This window comes from Thalassophryne amazonica, chromosome 3, assembly GCF_902500255.1.
Source record: "Thalassophryne amazonica chromosome 3, fThaAma1.1, whole genome shotgun sequence".
Taxonomy (NCBI): Eukaryota; Metazoa; Chordata; class Actinopteri; order Batrachoidiformes; family Batrachoididae; genus Thalassophryne; species Thalassophryne amazonica.
Window position 1 is genome coordinate 7,135,526 of NC_047105.1, and position 15,971 is coordinate 7,151,496.

Sequence of the window (15,971 nt, forward strand, 5' to 3'; positions counted from 1 at the left end):
TAAGGAGTCAGAGATACGGAGTATCTGCAAAGTATTCACAGCGCTTCACTTTTTCCACATATTGTTATGTTACAGCCTTATTCCAAAATGGATGAAATTCTTTTTTCTTTTTTTTTCCAGCATTCCTTTGTGGAGAGAGGAGAACCTTCCAGAAGAACAACCATCTCTGCAGCAATCCACCAATCAGGCCTGTATGGCAGAGTGGCCAGATGGAAGCCACTCCTTAGTAAAAGATCCATGGCAGCCCACCTGGAGTTTGACAAAAGGGACCTGAAGGACTCTCAGACCAGGAGAAACAAAATTCTATGGTCTGATGAGACAAAGATTGAACTCTTTGGCATCATGTTTGGAGGCACCATCCCTACAGTGAAGCATGGTGGTGGCAGCATCATGCTGTGGGGATGATTTTCAGCAGCAAGAACTGGGAGACTAGTCAGGATTGAGGGAAAGATGAATGCAGCAACATAAAGAGACATCCAGGATGAAATCCTGCTCCAGAGCGCTCTTGACCTCAGACTGGAGCGACGGTTCATCTTTCAGCAGGAGAATGACCCTAAGTACACAGCCAAGATATCAAAGGAGTGGCTTCAGGACAACTCTGTGAATGTTCTTGAGTCAGCCAGAGCCCAGACCTGACTCTGATTGAACATCTCTGCAGAGATCTGAAAATGTCTGTGCATCGATGCTCCCCATCCAACCTGATGGAGCTTGAGAGGTGCTGCAAAGAAGAATGGACCAAACTGACCAAAGATAGGTGCACCAAGCTTGTGGCCTCACATTCAAGAAGACTTGAGGCTGTAATTGCTGCCAAAGATGCATCGACAAAGTACTGAGCAAAGGGTGTGAATACTTACATGCATGTGGCTTCTCAGGTTTTTTATGTTTAATATATTTGCAAAAAATTCAAAAAACTTTTTCATGTTGTCATTATGGGGTGTTGTGAGTAGAATTTTGAGGTAAAAAAAAATTAATTTACTCCATTTTGGAGCACGACTGTAACATAACAAAATGTTGAAAATGTGAAGCGCTGTGAATACTTACTGGATGCACCGTATGAACGTCACTGCTGAGATAACAGACTAGGGTTAATTATGGAGTTCCACAAGGTTCTGTGCTAGGACCAATTTTATTCACTTTATACATGCTTCCCTTAGGTAGTATTATTAGACGGTATTGCTTAAATTTTCATTGTTACGCAGATGATACCCAGCTTTATCTATCCATGAAGCCAGAGGACACACACCAATTAGCTAAACTGCAGGATTGTCTTACAGACATAAAGACATGGATGACCTCTAATTTCCAGCTTTTAAACTCAGATAAAACTGAAGTTATTGTACTTGGCCCCACAAATCTTAGAAACATGGTGTCTAACCAGATCCTTACTCTGGATGGCATTACCCTGACCTCTAGTAATACTGTGAGAAATCTTGGAGTCATTTTTGATCAGGATATGTCATTCAAAGCGCATATTAAACAAATATGTAGGACTGCTTTTTTGCATTTACACAATATCTCTAAAATTAGAAAGGTCTTGTCTCAGAGTGATGCTGAAAAACTAATTCATGCATTTATTTCCTCTAGGCTGGACTATTGTAATTCATTATTATCAGGTTGTCCTAAAAGTTCCCTGAAAAGCCTTCAGTTAATTCAAAATGCTGCAGCTAGAGTACTGACGGGGACTAGAAGGAGAGAGCATATCTCACCCATATTGGCCTCTCTTCATTGGCTTCCTGTTAATTCTAGAATAGAATTTAAAATTCTTCTTCTTACTTATAAGGTTTTGAATAATCAGGTCCCATCTTATCTTAGGGACCTCGTAGTACCATATCACCCCAATAGAGCGCTTCGCTCTCAGACTGCAGGCTTACTTGTAGTTCCTAGGGTTTGTAAGAGTAGAATGGGAGGCAGAGCCTTCAGCTTTCAGGCTCCTCTCCTGTGGAACCAGCTCCCAATTCAGATCAGGGAGACAGACACCCTCTCTACTTTTAAGATTAGGCTTAAAACTTTCCTTTTTGCTAAAGCTTATAGTTAGGGCTGGATCAGGTGACCCTGAACCATCCCTTAGTTATGCTGCTATAGACGTAGACTGCTGGGGGGTTCCCATGATGCACTTTCTCTTTTTGCTCTGTATGCACCACTCTGCATTTAATCATTAGTGATTGATCTCTGCTCCCCTCCACAGCATGTCTTTTTCCTGGTTCTCTCCCTCAGGCCCAACCAGTCCCAGCAGAAGACTGCCCCTCCCTGAGCCTGGTTCTGCTGGAGGTTTCTTCCTGTTAAAAGGGAGTTTTTCCTTCCCACTGTAGCCAAGTGCTTGCTCACAGGGGGTCGTTTTGACCGTTGGGGTTTTACATAATTATTGTATGGCCTTGCCTTACAATATAAAGCGCCTTGGAGCAACTGTTTGTTGTGATTTGGCGCTATATAAAAAAATTGATTGATTGATTGATAACGTCTCTATGAGTTCAGCACTTTCACCACATACAGATACACTTCTGATGGGCAAGTCCAGGAAGTCATTGAAAGCCTGCATCTCTTGATCCAGGGCAATTGCGAACCCAGACACTCTGATTTCTCACTCAGCTTCCCAACTGCTCCACTCACAGTATCCACTGATTTCACAGAAATAATTTTGCATATACACAAAAATCTGCCTGGTTACATTTGAAGCTTTGTATACCGGGTGGTGGGGGCAGAGTATAGTAAAAGCCAAAAATGTAATTACTTTAAATAATCAGTCCACATAGGAAAACATTAATCAGTAGCAAAATGCTTCAGCAACAAGTTTCTGGACAAGCAATCACTGAGATGGGCTTCAGGCGGTTTGTTGTTTGGCACACACTGCTGGTCTCAGCCCTCGTGTAACAGAGAGTCCGTGAGCACTAACGCCTAATCACTTTGATCATTTCTATGTCATATGGACAATGCGCTCAGGTGAGAGTCTATCCTTCAATGTTCATGAGTCTGCAGGATGCATCAAATATATCGACTGAGCATCAAGCGAAGAACAATCATCTCTTTCAAATTTCTGAAAGTAACAGGTTTTTAAAAGGCCTTGTTACAGATGGCAAATCAACAAAATGAAAAATTTGATATTTCATATCTGGAGACAGTTGAAGTCTGAAAAGTTCAAATTTAAATTTCCAAGTTTAGAAGAAAACTTCAAATACCCTCATTACTGCCAAGCTACCATTCTGCAGTTTTCTCTTTTTTAACAAACCAAACATGGCCGTCTTTTTATTCTATTCTGATGATTTTATTACGTCCTTGGCGGACGTAATAAAATCATCAGCATTTATTTATTTGTCTGTCTGTCTGTCAGCAGGATTACGTCAAAACAACTGCAAGGATTTTGACGAAATGTTCACCACAGATAGATAACAGGCCATGGAAGAACCCATTGTGGTGATAATTATGATATTTAGTTGTTCCAAAACAGTCTGGCCAACAAAGCGATGGACAAATACGACTAGAAATTGATCATTCATCCAAATCCCATTAAGATTCGATTAAAACATTCTGCGTAATCCTGATAATAATGATAATAATAATAATAAAGCACTTCCATGCAAGAAATTTCAAAGTCCTTTACAATACATTGAACAATAAAACATATTAGAATTCAAGAAGCAACATTCTAATCAAATGAAATTACTGAGTTAAATCAGCTAAAACCATCTGCTACGTATAACTAATACAAAACAGATGAGTTGTCAGTCCAGACTTAAATATTTCCACCGAATGTCTAAACTTGGCAGATAATTCTTCTATAATACTGGAGGACATCAGGCAGTGGTTTTTTCCTGTGCCAAGGAACACGTAACATGCCAGCACCATGAGAACAAAGGGCTCACGGCGGTACAACTGGTTCAGTAAGATAAGGCGTTGCACAGCCATTCAGCATTTGGTATGTCAGTAGCACAACTGTGAAATCTATTCTCTTGCAGGAACAAAAGCAAATGAAGGCCAACACAAAAGTAATATGGTCAAATTTGCAAGATTTGATGAAAACTCCAGTAGCCAATTTCTGAAACTTTTAAAAAGTTCTTATACTATTTTGAGGTAAGTCGGAGAAAAGTACACTGCAGTGAGTAATTCTCCCAGAAGACTCAACGGGTTGCGTCAGGAAGGGCATCCGGCATAAAACCTGTGCCAATTCAACATGCAGATCCACCTCGGATTTGCTGTGGTGACCCCGAGTGAAAACAAGGGAGCAGCCGAAGGGACTTACTTTTCTTTACGTAAGTGACTACAAAGTTATAAATATGGTTTGGCCTCATTCTCTGTCACAGTGTTGTGATGAGCCGAAATGATCTTGATCTTATGTCCTGCTGATGGAGGAGGCAGGGGTGAAGCCCATCCCCCATGGCAGACAAGGACCAGCTGGTGGAGGTGGGGCGGTGGAGGAAGCGTCAGGCAGAAAACTGAAAAACAATGACAAGTTAGACATGAAAGCTTTCAAAGGACGTGTCTGCATCTGACTGGTTTTCTGTGATTGTTAACGGTGGCATGTGTTCAGGATTGTGTACGTGACTGAAGTCAATTAGCTGATAGTGAGAGCCGCTGAATGTTATGTCAGCATCAGTCATAGTCAGAATCAGCAAGTGAAAACAACATTTGAATAAAAAAGACTGGTCAAAGAATGCACCAGTATTTTTTAACTTGTTCCCAAGGTTGAATCATAAATCATCTCGAGATAATGCTAAATGATTGTGTTGACGTCTATGGAGAAAAATTACAATAACAGTCCTCTCAGTCTGGTCTGAATTCAGAAGGAAAAAATTAGATGGCATCTGATGTTTCACTGCTGCCAGAGAAGAACCCGTGTTTGCAACATGAGACATATTACCGGCAATAACAATGACATGGGATGGAATGGGATCATTTTAATATCCTCCAAATGAGGCAGTTGTTACACCACAAACATGCTTCAGACATTAAACCAAAACAGCAACAACAATAACCCAATCCAGCTCGAGTGTCATCACAGCCAAGTCAGACATAAAGGTATACATCCTATTAAAAACAGCAACCTATTAAAAACATCAGGCTGCATCTGAATGCACATTGTCCTAAAAATAAATTAGTTAATAACATATTGCACACACCCTGTAGTAAATAAATGAATAAAACAAGACTCAAGGCCAATTACCCATACCCTATAACCGATTACTCACATCCACCTATCCAATTCATCCGCATTACTGAGACTGTACAGTATATTTCTATATTTTCTTCTAACCCCTATAGCGACATCATCTTTTTTCATTTCGTTATTGCCATGAGAATAAGTGGATTTCTTTCCCGAAGTCGGTGGAATGCCATTGAAAGTGGATGAGATGCATATAGATACGGTGCATCTGGAAAGTATTCACAATACTACACTTTTTCCACATTTTGTTATGGTACAGCCTTATTCCAGAATTTCAGTAACTTCATTTCTCCTCTCGAAATTCTACTCACAACACCCCATAATGACATGAGAAGATTTTTTTTTTAATTTTTGCAAATTTATTGAAAGTAATATAACAAAACAATTAAAAACAATTTAAAAATTAAAACAATTTATTAAAACAAATTTATTAAAACTAAAAAAACTAAGAACTCACATGAGAACCATCCCTGGTTCTCAAGACCAGGCACCTAAGTGACTCTACTCTATTCCACTCTTCTATTCTACTCTTCTACTTTTTTTTTTTAGATATTTAGATATACCTTAGTATACACTAGCATAGTTCTACCTTAGAATTGGAATGTATTATAGAAGACATAATACATTTCAAGTATTGTAGAAGACATCTCCCCCTTGAACTGCCACCTTATCGTGGTGGGGGAGTTTGCGTACCCGGATGATCCTAGGAGCTATGTTGTCGGGGGCTTCGCGCCCCTGGTAGGGTCTCCCATGGCAAACAGGTCCTAGGGGATGGGTCAGACGAAGGGCAGTTCAAAAGCTCCCATGATCAGTATGAAATCAAGGACCGAGACGTTGCCTTGTACAGCGGATCTGGGGCCCCTCCCTGGAGCCAGGCCTGGGGTTGGGGCTTGCCTGGTGGTCGGGCCTTAGCACACGGGGCCTGGCCGGGCCCAGCCCGAAAGAGCGACGTGGGCCCGCCCTCCTGTGGGTTCACCACCTGCAGAGGGGGCCATGGGGGTCAGGTGCAGAGAGGACTTGGTGGCGGTCGAGGGCGGGTGGCCCGGCGGCCCGGTCCGCGCTCACAGCCTCTGGCTGTCAGGACGTGGGATGTCACCTCGCTGGGGGGGAGGAGCCTGAGCTTGTGAGGGAGGTTGAGAGGTACCAACTAGAGATAGTCGGGCTCACCTCCACGCACAGCTTGGGCTCTGGTACCCAACTCCTGGAGAGGGGCTGGGTGCTCCACTTTTCTGGCATTGCCCACGGGGAGAGGCGGTGGGCTGGGGAATCATTGATTATTGCTCTCCAGCTCAGTCACCATATGTTGAAGTTCACCCTGGTGAATGAGAGGGTTGTATCCCTACGCCTTTGGGTCGGGGACAGGTCTCTTACTATTGTCTCAGCATACAGGCCAAACGGCAGTGCAGAGTACCTGACCTTGGAGTCCCTGGGAGGGGTACTAGATAGTGCTCCAAATGGGGACTCCATTGTTCTCCTGGGGGACTTCAACACCCATGTGGGTGGCGACAGTGAGACCTGGAGAGGGGCACGGCCTCCCCGATCTGAACTTGAGTGGTGTTCAGTTGTTGGACTTCTGTGCTAGCCACAGTTTGTCCATCACAAACACCATGTTTGAGCACAAGGGTGTCCATAAGTGCATGTGGCACCAGGACACCCTGAGCCGGAGGTCGATGATCGACTTTGTAGTCGTATCATTGGCAGACCGGGGTGGTGGTCCCTCTGTTTAAGAAGGGGGACCGGAGGGTGTGTTCCAACTATAGGGGATCACACTCCTCAGCCTCCCCGGTAAGGTCTAGTCCAGAGTACTGGAGAGGAGAATTCGACCGATAGTCGAAGCTCAGATTCAGGAGCAGTGTGGTTTTCATCCTGGTCGTGGCACACTGGACCAGCTCTACACCCTCCATCAGGTGCTCGAGGGTTCATGGGAGTTCACCCAACCAGTCCACATGTGTTTTGTGGATCTGGAGAAGACGTTGGACCGTGTCCCTTGAGGCGCCCTGTGGGGGGTGCTCCAGGAGTACGGGATCCAGGGTACTTTGCTAAGGGCTGTCCGGTCCCTGTACGACCGCAGCAGGAGCTTGGTCCGCATTGCCGGTAGTAAGTCAAGCCTGTTTCCAGTGCACGTTGGCCTCTGCCAGGGCTGCCCTTTGTCACCGGTTCTGTTCATTACCTTTATGGACAGAATTTCTAGGCGCAGTCAAGGTGTAGAGGGGGTCCGGTTTGGGAACCACAGAATCTCATCTCTGCTGTTTGCAGACGATGTGGTTCTGTTGAATTCATCAAATCAGGACCTTCAGCGTGCACTGGAGCAGTTTGCAGCCGAGTGTGAAGCGTCCGGGATGAAAATCAGCACCTCCAAAAAGTTCTTTGCCCTCTTCAGGTTGGTGGAGTGTCCTTGCCTCAAGTGGAGGAGTTTAAGTATCTCGGGGTCTTCTTCACGAGAGTGGGACTGATGGAGCGTGAGATCGACAGACGGATCAGACCATCATGGTGCAGAGAGAGCTGAGCAAGGGGGTAAAGCTCTCGATCTACCAATCGATCTACGTTCCGACCCTCACCTATGGTCATGAGATTTGGCTCATGACCGAAAGAACAAGGTTGCGAGTTCAAGCGGCCAAGATGAGTTTCCTCCGCAGGGTGGCTGGGCGCTTCCTTAGAGATAGGGTGAGGAGCTCGGTCACTCGGGAGGAGCTCGGAGTCGAGCCGCTGCTCCTCCAAGTCGAAAGGAGTTGTTGAGGTGGCTTGGGCATCTTTTTCGGATGGCCTCACTGGATGCCTCACTGGAGAGGTGTTCCGAGCACGTCCCATCAGGAGGAGGCCCTGGGGAAGACCCAGGACATGTTGGAAGGACTATGTCTCACACCTGGCTTTGGAACGCCTCAGGGTTCCCCTGGAGGAGCTGGGGGAGGTGTGTGTAGATCGGGAGGTCTGGGCGGCTTTGCTTGAGCTGCTGTCCCCGCGACCCGACCTCGGATGAAGTAGAAGAAAATGGATGGATGGATATAGAAGACATGCCTTACTGAATTTTCATGTACATACATTTTCACTCTTTGCTCAATACTTTGTTGATGCACCTTTGGCAACAATTACAGCCTCAAGTCTTCTTGACTATGATGCCACAAGCTTGGCGCACCTATCTTTGGACAGTTTTCCTCTTTGCAGAACAGTGGCCTCCATCATCCATAAAAGGAAGAAGTTTGGATCCAGCAGGACTCTTCCTAGAGCTCTCACATTCTTCTGTGGAGAGAGGAGAACCTTCTAGAAGGACAACCATCTCTGCAGCAATCCACCAATCAGGCAAGCTTAAGAGGTGCTGCAAAGAGGAAAGGGCAAAACTGCCCAAAGATAGGTGCGCCAAGCTTGTGGCCAGTGGCGGTTCTACACTGAATTACTCCACGGGCGAGACCCCTCCGCTCCCCCCCACCCCCCCCCCCCCCCCAAAAAATTGCACATACAGCCATTTTTAAATTTTATTATTTTTCTTAATATTTTAGAAGTGCCCCTATAATTGCAATTGAAAATGACATCAAAAGACTGAAGGCTACAATATAATTCTTAAACAAAATGAATTGCACATGCTAAATGTCTGTTATTAGACGCTTTATCAATCTGTCTTTCAGGGACGAGCAACTGGCTCTTTTATTAAGGTGCACATTTGCCTCAACATTTAGCTATATATTTAGCTTAATGTTTGTAAACATTAGGCTAAATATGTAACTAGCATTAACTAATCTGCAAAAGTTTTAGGTATGACAGAAATTTGACAATGTAGTATTTGCTCCGCCCCCCCAGACCCCCCGCCTGTTTAAGCATTTTTCTTTATTTGCCTCTCACATGCCTGGAAAAGCACATTGCCATCTAACCATGTCCTTTAGGTCCTTCAGACGTTTCAATAAAATTGCTCTTGGGAGCATGAGCATGAATAAAACCTCCACCTATTTAATTTGCCTTACAGTTTCGGGGGAGCTCTGAACCCCCAGGCTCTCTCCACCTTTTTAAGCATTTTTCTTTTTTTGCTTTTCAGCTGACCCCCCTAATTACAGCCCTCTTAACCTCCTGCTACTTTAAGCATTTTTTTTAATGTAGATGTAAATGAATATTCAAAGTTTTCAGCTCGTTGACAGTAGGGCTGTACAATATAGCCAAATTATTGTATTTCAATACTGTCATATAAATTGTCATATAAATGTCACTTATATACATGCTGTCCATATTCTTGAGCCACTTAGGTGGGTAGGGAGAGTTCCCATGGGATAAAAAAGCTTTTCAACCTACCATCCCTGGTTCTCAAGACCAGGCACCTAAGTAGTAGAGCCCAGGAAAGAGCCATGAGGTACACCATATTTTATGGCCTTATATTGTATGGCCTTGCCTTACAATATAAGGCGCCTTGGGGCAACTGTTTGTTGTGATTTGGCACTATATAAAAAAAAAATTGATTGATTGAAATTGATATTTTACCATGCAGATGTCAAAAATACTTTATGCAAGAAAACTTTATGTAAGTGACCAGATACGTAAGATCTCAGCCATGTAAGTCCTTTACCAGAAACACTAAATGTGGATTGATTCAGTGTATCAAATGCAGTACAGTATCTAACAGCAGTAACACCAAAGTACAGTCTGTATCCATGACTTAACCAAGCATTCACCAGTGCTAACAACAACAACACACACACACATGCACACACACACACACATGCACACACACACACACACACACATGCACACACACACACACACACACATGCACACACACACATGCACACACACACACACACACACACATGCACACACACACACATGCACACACACACATGCACACATACACACACACACACACGCACACACACACACACACACACGCACACACAGAGGAAAAAAAACATATTTTGTTTGTTAACAAAAATCAAACTAATATGAATTAATTAAATTTTGGAAAATTAAGGCTTGATAATGTTATTACAGTACTCTCAAAGATTTTTCTGAACAACCACAAAATTCTGGTAGTGGTACATTAAATGTGCTATGTTTTAAGTTTACACCTAAAATAGTTTATTTCAGCTGTGAGAAAATACCTGTTATTTTGCTTTGGACTACTGACTGTCAACAAGTGTCTCACTTCCTGATGAGAAAATAATCATGACGACTTGAAGATCGTATCACAGGTTTTTCTATAAACTCTTAAATAATGCACGGTGACTGTTTAATTCTCAGTTTAAAACAACCTTGTAGTAAAATAACTGAGGAGAAAGTGAGTTGATACAAATCTTGCTAAGCATCCACACACAAAGTAAGGAGCAAAATATTAAAATCTTAAAAAAAAAAAAAAAAAAAAAAAGATGACATGGATGGCAACTTCCTCAAATGTTTCACAACACAGAGATGAATGATTGGTGTCACAGCACATGAGGTGTTACTTTCACAAAGGCACGTAAGGCAAGATTACCAGGAAGCATGATGGCTGCAGCCAAAGTGATCTACACGGTGGTGGAGGTGCTCATTGCTGTCGGCTGCTGTGTGGGCAATATTTTTGTTATTGTGGCCGTCTTGGTGAGTAAAAGCCTGCAGGAGCCCACCTTCTACTTCATCGTCTCCCTGGCTGTGGCTGATTTTTTGGTCGGCTGTGTGGCCATACCGCTGGCCGTGCTGGTGGACGACCGGGTGCACACTTCATTCTACACTTGTCTCTTCATCAGCTGCTTGGTCGTCCTCTTGACCCTCGTCTCAGTTTTGTCCCTGGTGGCTATTGCGGTGGATCGATTCCTCCGGGTTTATATCCCTCTCAGGTAAATAATTTCTATGTAGACTTGCTCTGCAAAGCATCAGAATTTTGACCACAACTGTCACTTCTGTAGGGTTCCTAAGAAGTTGATGCATCAGCCAGCCACAGTACATTTAGCTTTGTGAAATTAACACTCCAGTGAGTGTATGTGGTCCTACTCATGATCATAGTGCTAAAATCAACCGGATTAAAATTGATCGAAAAGTTGTGAGTGTGACCCAGAAAAAAGTAAAGCATGGTTCAATATCTTTTGCATTCCAAGAAAACAATTCTCTTGAGAATGTGTGAAATTTTAACTCACTGGGTGAAATAATGCAGATATAAGGAGGAGATTTCTTTTTTATTTATTTTATTTTATTTTTATCTATTTGTTTTTACTGTTTTTCTGCTTTATGTTGTATTTGTGTGAAATATTTCACGAATAAAGATGTTAATGATAATAATATTTCAGTGAAGTGAGTAGGGGTGTGTCAGATTGGCAAAATGGACAAAGCTGGTGGGCGTGCTGTGATTCATTATCTCATAAAAAATGGAATGTCTCCAAAGGAGATCCACGAGGACATGGTAATGACTACAGTTAAGTGCTGGTCAGACGAATTAAAGAGGGGCAGAACAAGTGTCGACGATGGAGCAAGAACAGGAAGGCCCAGAATTCAATTTCAATTTATTTTCAATTTATTTAATTTATATAGCACCAAATCACAACAAAGTTGCATCAAGGCGCTTCACACAAGTAAGGTCTAACCTTACTAACCCCGAGAGCAAGAACACAGATGACTGGTAAGAAAAAAACTCCCTCTGATGATTTGAGGAAGAAACCTCAAGCAGACCAGACTCAAAGGGGTGACCCTCTGCTTGGGCCATGATACCAACTAGAAGGTTTTGCAAAGTTTCACAAAGCTGACGAAACAGAAAATAGAAAATCAAGCAATATAATAATGACATTGGCCGGAGAATCAGTGCAGCAGGAGCGGCGTGGCATTCGCTCTACCATACTGTTGTGACAAAGAGGGAGCTGAGCCAAAAGGCAAAACTCTCGATCTACTGGTCAATCATTCCTACTCTCACATATGGTCATGAGGGTTGGGTCATGACCGAAAGAACAAGATCATGGGTAGTGGCTTAAATGGGCTTCCTCAGCAGGGTGTCTGGTGTCTCCCTTAGAGATAGGGTGAGAAGTTCAGTCATCTATGGGGAGCTCGGAGTAGAGCCGCTGGTCCTTCGCATTAAAAAGAGCCAGCTGAGGTGGTTCGGGCATCTGGTAAGGATGTCTCCTGGGCACCTCCCAAGGGAGGTGTTCCAGGCATGTCCATCTGGGAGGAGACCCCAGGGAAGACCCAGGACTAGGTGGAGAGATTATATCTCCACACTGGCCTGGGAACGCCTCAGGATCCCCCAGTCAGAGGTGATCAATGTGGCACGGGAAAGGGAAGTCTGGGGTCCCCTGCTGGAGCTGTTGCCCCCGTGACCCAAACCTGGAAAAACAGTTGAAGATGAGTGAGTGATGAGTGATAAGAATATAAGGAAGATGAGAACTGCCACCTTGACTGATACGATCTTGAAGATCTATGATGTGGTCTGCAGGAACAGAAGAGTAAATGAACGTCACATAGCTAGTATGGTTAACATTTCTCAGGAGAGTTCATTTTGTTCCATTGAAGAACTGGGAATGACAAAACTTCCAGCATGATGGGTCCCAAGGATTCTCATGGCTGATCAGAAATGCACGAGGTTCCAGGCGTCCAGGTAATCTTTAGCTTTTTGAGGAAGATGTTGGGAAAGTGTAGTGACACGGCCCCACAACAGGGGGCATAAATGAACGGACAATGAAAGCGTTGAATATGAACACTTTACTGTTGTGAATGAGCACAACCACAATACAGAGGAATACAGAATTTTGCAAACAGTCAATCCACAACGGTGACGTGTAGGCAGGCTCGAGGATAGCAGACGTCTGTCCTGAGAAGAACCGGAACCACACGATTTCCTCCGCCACCGAACCTGGAGAATACTGGAGCCGCCAAGTCCCGAGTCCCCAGGTGGCCACCGTCTCCGAATGTCGGATCTGGTACTGCTGGCGAGGAGCAGAAACAATAAGAAGTGGGTGTGTGTACACCCAGTAACAACAATGGTGGAGATTCCACCTCCACCTCTCACACACACTTGTGCAGCTCCTGTCTCAACACTTATCTGGCTGGGGTGTGAAGCGAAGCCGTCGCTGATTACACCAACCTCACTGATAAGGCACTCCACAGAAAAGCAGCTGCAAAATTAATTCAGACTAAGACACAATTAGCTTCTGGCTGAGGATATTACCTTCACAGATAGATGATATCTCGGCAATGAGGTGGAGATGACGTCCGGGTTTTATGGAGTAGTATGATGAAGTGTAGATGGGTGACAGCAGTCATGAGATAATGAGTGACAGCTGTCACCCCCGGCTGTGTCCGTGGCGGCAGCGCCCTCTCGTGCCTGAAGCCCGCACTTCAGGCAGGGCGCCCTCTGGTGGTGAGCCAGCTGTACCTCCTCTTCTGGCGGCCCACACAACAGAAGATCAAGGTAGCTTTATGTGATGATTCATGACCATGGACAAAATCTGGGTTCATCACATCGAACCAGAGTCCAAACAGTCAAAACAATGGAAACGTGGGTTCTCCCCCACCGCAGGAAGCCTAGGCTGTCTCATCTATTGGAAAGGTCATGACCTTTGACTTCTGAGATGCTGAGGGCATCATAATTGTGGACTACATCCAGAAGGGACAGACCATCACCACCTATTATGCTTTCCTTTTAGTGACAACCGCAGAAGAAAATAAAGCAGAAGCGGCATGGAATGCTCTGATGAGTTGTTCTGTTTCACCAGAACAATGCTCCGGTCCACATGTCATCATAATGACTGCCATTCATGAACTTGTTCCACACCCACCTTAGTCCCCTGATTCAGCTCCTTCAGACTTCCATCTGTCTTCAAACGTGAAAAGGCACCTTTCTGGAATTCATTATAAGACTGATGATGTCATATCTGCAGTGGATGACTTCCTGGAGCTCCAGGATGACACCTTCTATGAGAACACTGGACAAGGTGTGCAGCCTTACATGGGGATTATGTTGAAAAATAAAGCATTACATGAATTCAGTTGTAGCTGATTTTCAGTCACCTCTCGTAGGTTTGATGTGAATGAAAGGACCATGTGCATTTGCTGTAGTGTTAATTTAACACTGCATATGCTTTTGATTTGAATGGAAGGAGCATGTTATTTGCTACAGTGTTACTTTAACACTGCATATGCTGGAAATTTGAGTTGTGCTTGTGTCCTTGAACAAGAGGAGGACTTGACACCCATTGTTGTTGTTGCTGTGGAGTACATTACGGCACCCCTAGGGGGCTCCCCCTAGTGGCCGGGGCTCCAAGAAACTGCCTGGCTTGCTTGTCCTCAAGCCCCGCCCCTGACATTGATCTGAACGAGCAGGTGGCTGTAGGGGGCCATGTTATTTGCTGCAATGAGTGCATGTCATCCTGTTCAATATAGTGTTAAATCAACTCCATCATAGCGCTAAAATCAACTCTATTAAACTTGATCAACACAAATAGAAACGGGTTTTATTTGAAGGATCATGTGCATTCGGTACAGTGTTAACTGCAACATTTAGTCTGCATGTAAACATATTTGACAACGTCTATAACTGTATTTTATTTATTTGTTTTAGGTACAGAAGGGCAGTAACGCAGAGATACTCATGGATTATTGTGGCGGCGTGCTGGACCGTTGCAATACTGATCAGTTTAATTCCGATGTTTGGATGGTACAACCAAAAAACCTTTGAAACATTTTCTTCTGCAGTCAACTCAACACAGCCACTAACTATGATGTGCAGGTTTATCGACGTCATCCCCTTGTCATACCTGGTGTATTTTAACTTCTTCCTGTGCTTCCTGACTCCTCTGTTGGTCATGTCGGCGCTCTACTGCTATATCTTCTACACCATCCGAGGAAGCCTACGAGAGAAACAAGGGAACGGCACTGTACCTCAATGTGATAACTACTTGAGGAAAGAGAAACAGTTGGCGGGATCTTTGTCTCTGGTCATGGTCCTGTTTGCGTTCTGCTGGCTCCCTCTGCACATTATGAACTCTGTTGACTACTTTGGGAAATCACCTGTGCCATTGGAAGCAGTGTACACGGGCATCCTGCTGTCACACCTCAACTCAGCCATCAACCCAATTGTGTACGCGTTCAAAATCCCTAAGATCAAGTCCGCTTACCTGATGATATGGAGACGGTGTATTACATGTGGAAAAGAAAAAACAAGACCTCAGAGAATGATAAGCATCAACAATCTCAGCATGATGGACAATAACAGCATTTCCTAAAATGGCTGAGGGTTTCCCTTTTCTGAAGGACCACGTTTAATAAGCTGTTGTCTGACGATTGCCTTTCGTTGTTTAAATTCAAGGTGTTAACTGTGTATATTTGAAAAGACACAGCCCTGCAGTCAAGAGACAAGAATTTCCACTGCTCTGACAAGCAACATTCCTCTTCCTGTTCAACCACCACCTCCAGTTCCAGTTCTTCATATTTGCTTCACCAGAAACTGCACTGTGCAGTGGAGCGTGCCTTTACAAAAAAAAAAAACAACAACAGAAGAATTAACACATCACGAGAATTATTACATATACTCAACAAAAATATAAACGCAACACTTTTGGTTTTGCTCCTATTTTGTATGAGATGAACTCAAAGATCTAAAACTTTTTCCACATACACAATATCACCATTTCTCTCAAGTATTGTTCATAAACCAGTCTAAATCTGTGATAGTGAGCACTTGTCCTTTGCTGAGATAATCCATCCCACCTCACAGGTGTGCCATATCAAGATGCTGATTAGACACCATGATTAGTGCACAGGTGTGCCTTAGACTGTCCACAATAAAAGGCCGCTCTGAAAGGTGCAGTTTTGTTTTATTGGGGGGGATACCAGTCAGTATCTGGTGTGACCACCATTTGCCTCATGCAGTGCAACACATCTC

General features: G+C 44.0%; 1 protein-coding gene across 1 annotated transcript; it reads left to right on the top strand.

The window, feature by feature from the left end:
• Positions 1–10,431: 10,431 nt before the first annotated feature.
• On the top strand, positions 10,432–15,333 carry LOC117505901 (adenosine receptor A3-like). Its single transcript, XM_034165438.1, has 2 exons — positions 10,432–10,944; positions 14,649–15,333. The coding sequence occupies exons 1-2, from the start codon at positions 10,613–10,615 to the stop codon at positions 15,310–15,312; spliced, it is 996 nt and encodes a 331-aa protein (XP_034021329.1). The 5' UTR covers positions 10,432–10,612; the 3' UTR covers positions 15,313–15,333.
• Positions 15,334–15,971: the final 638 nt, after the last annotated feature.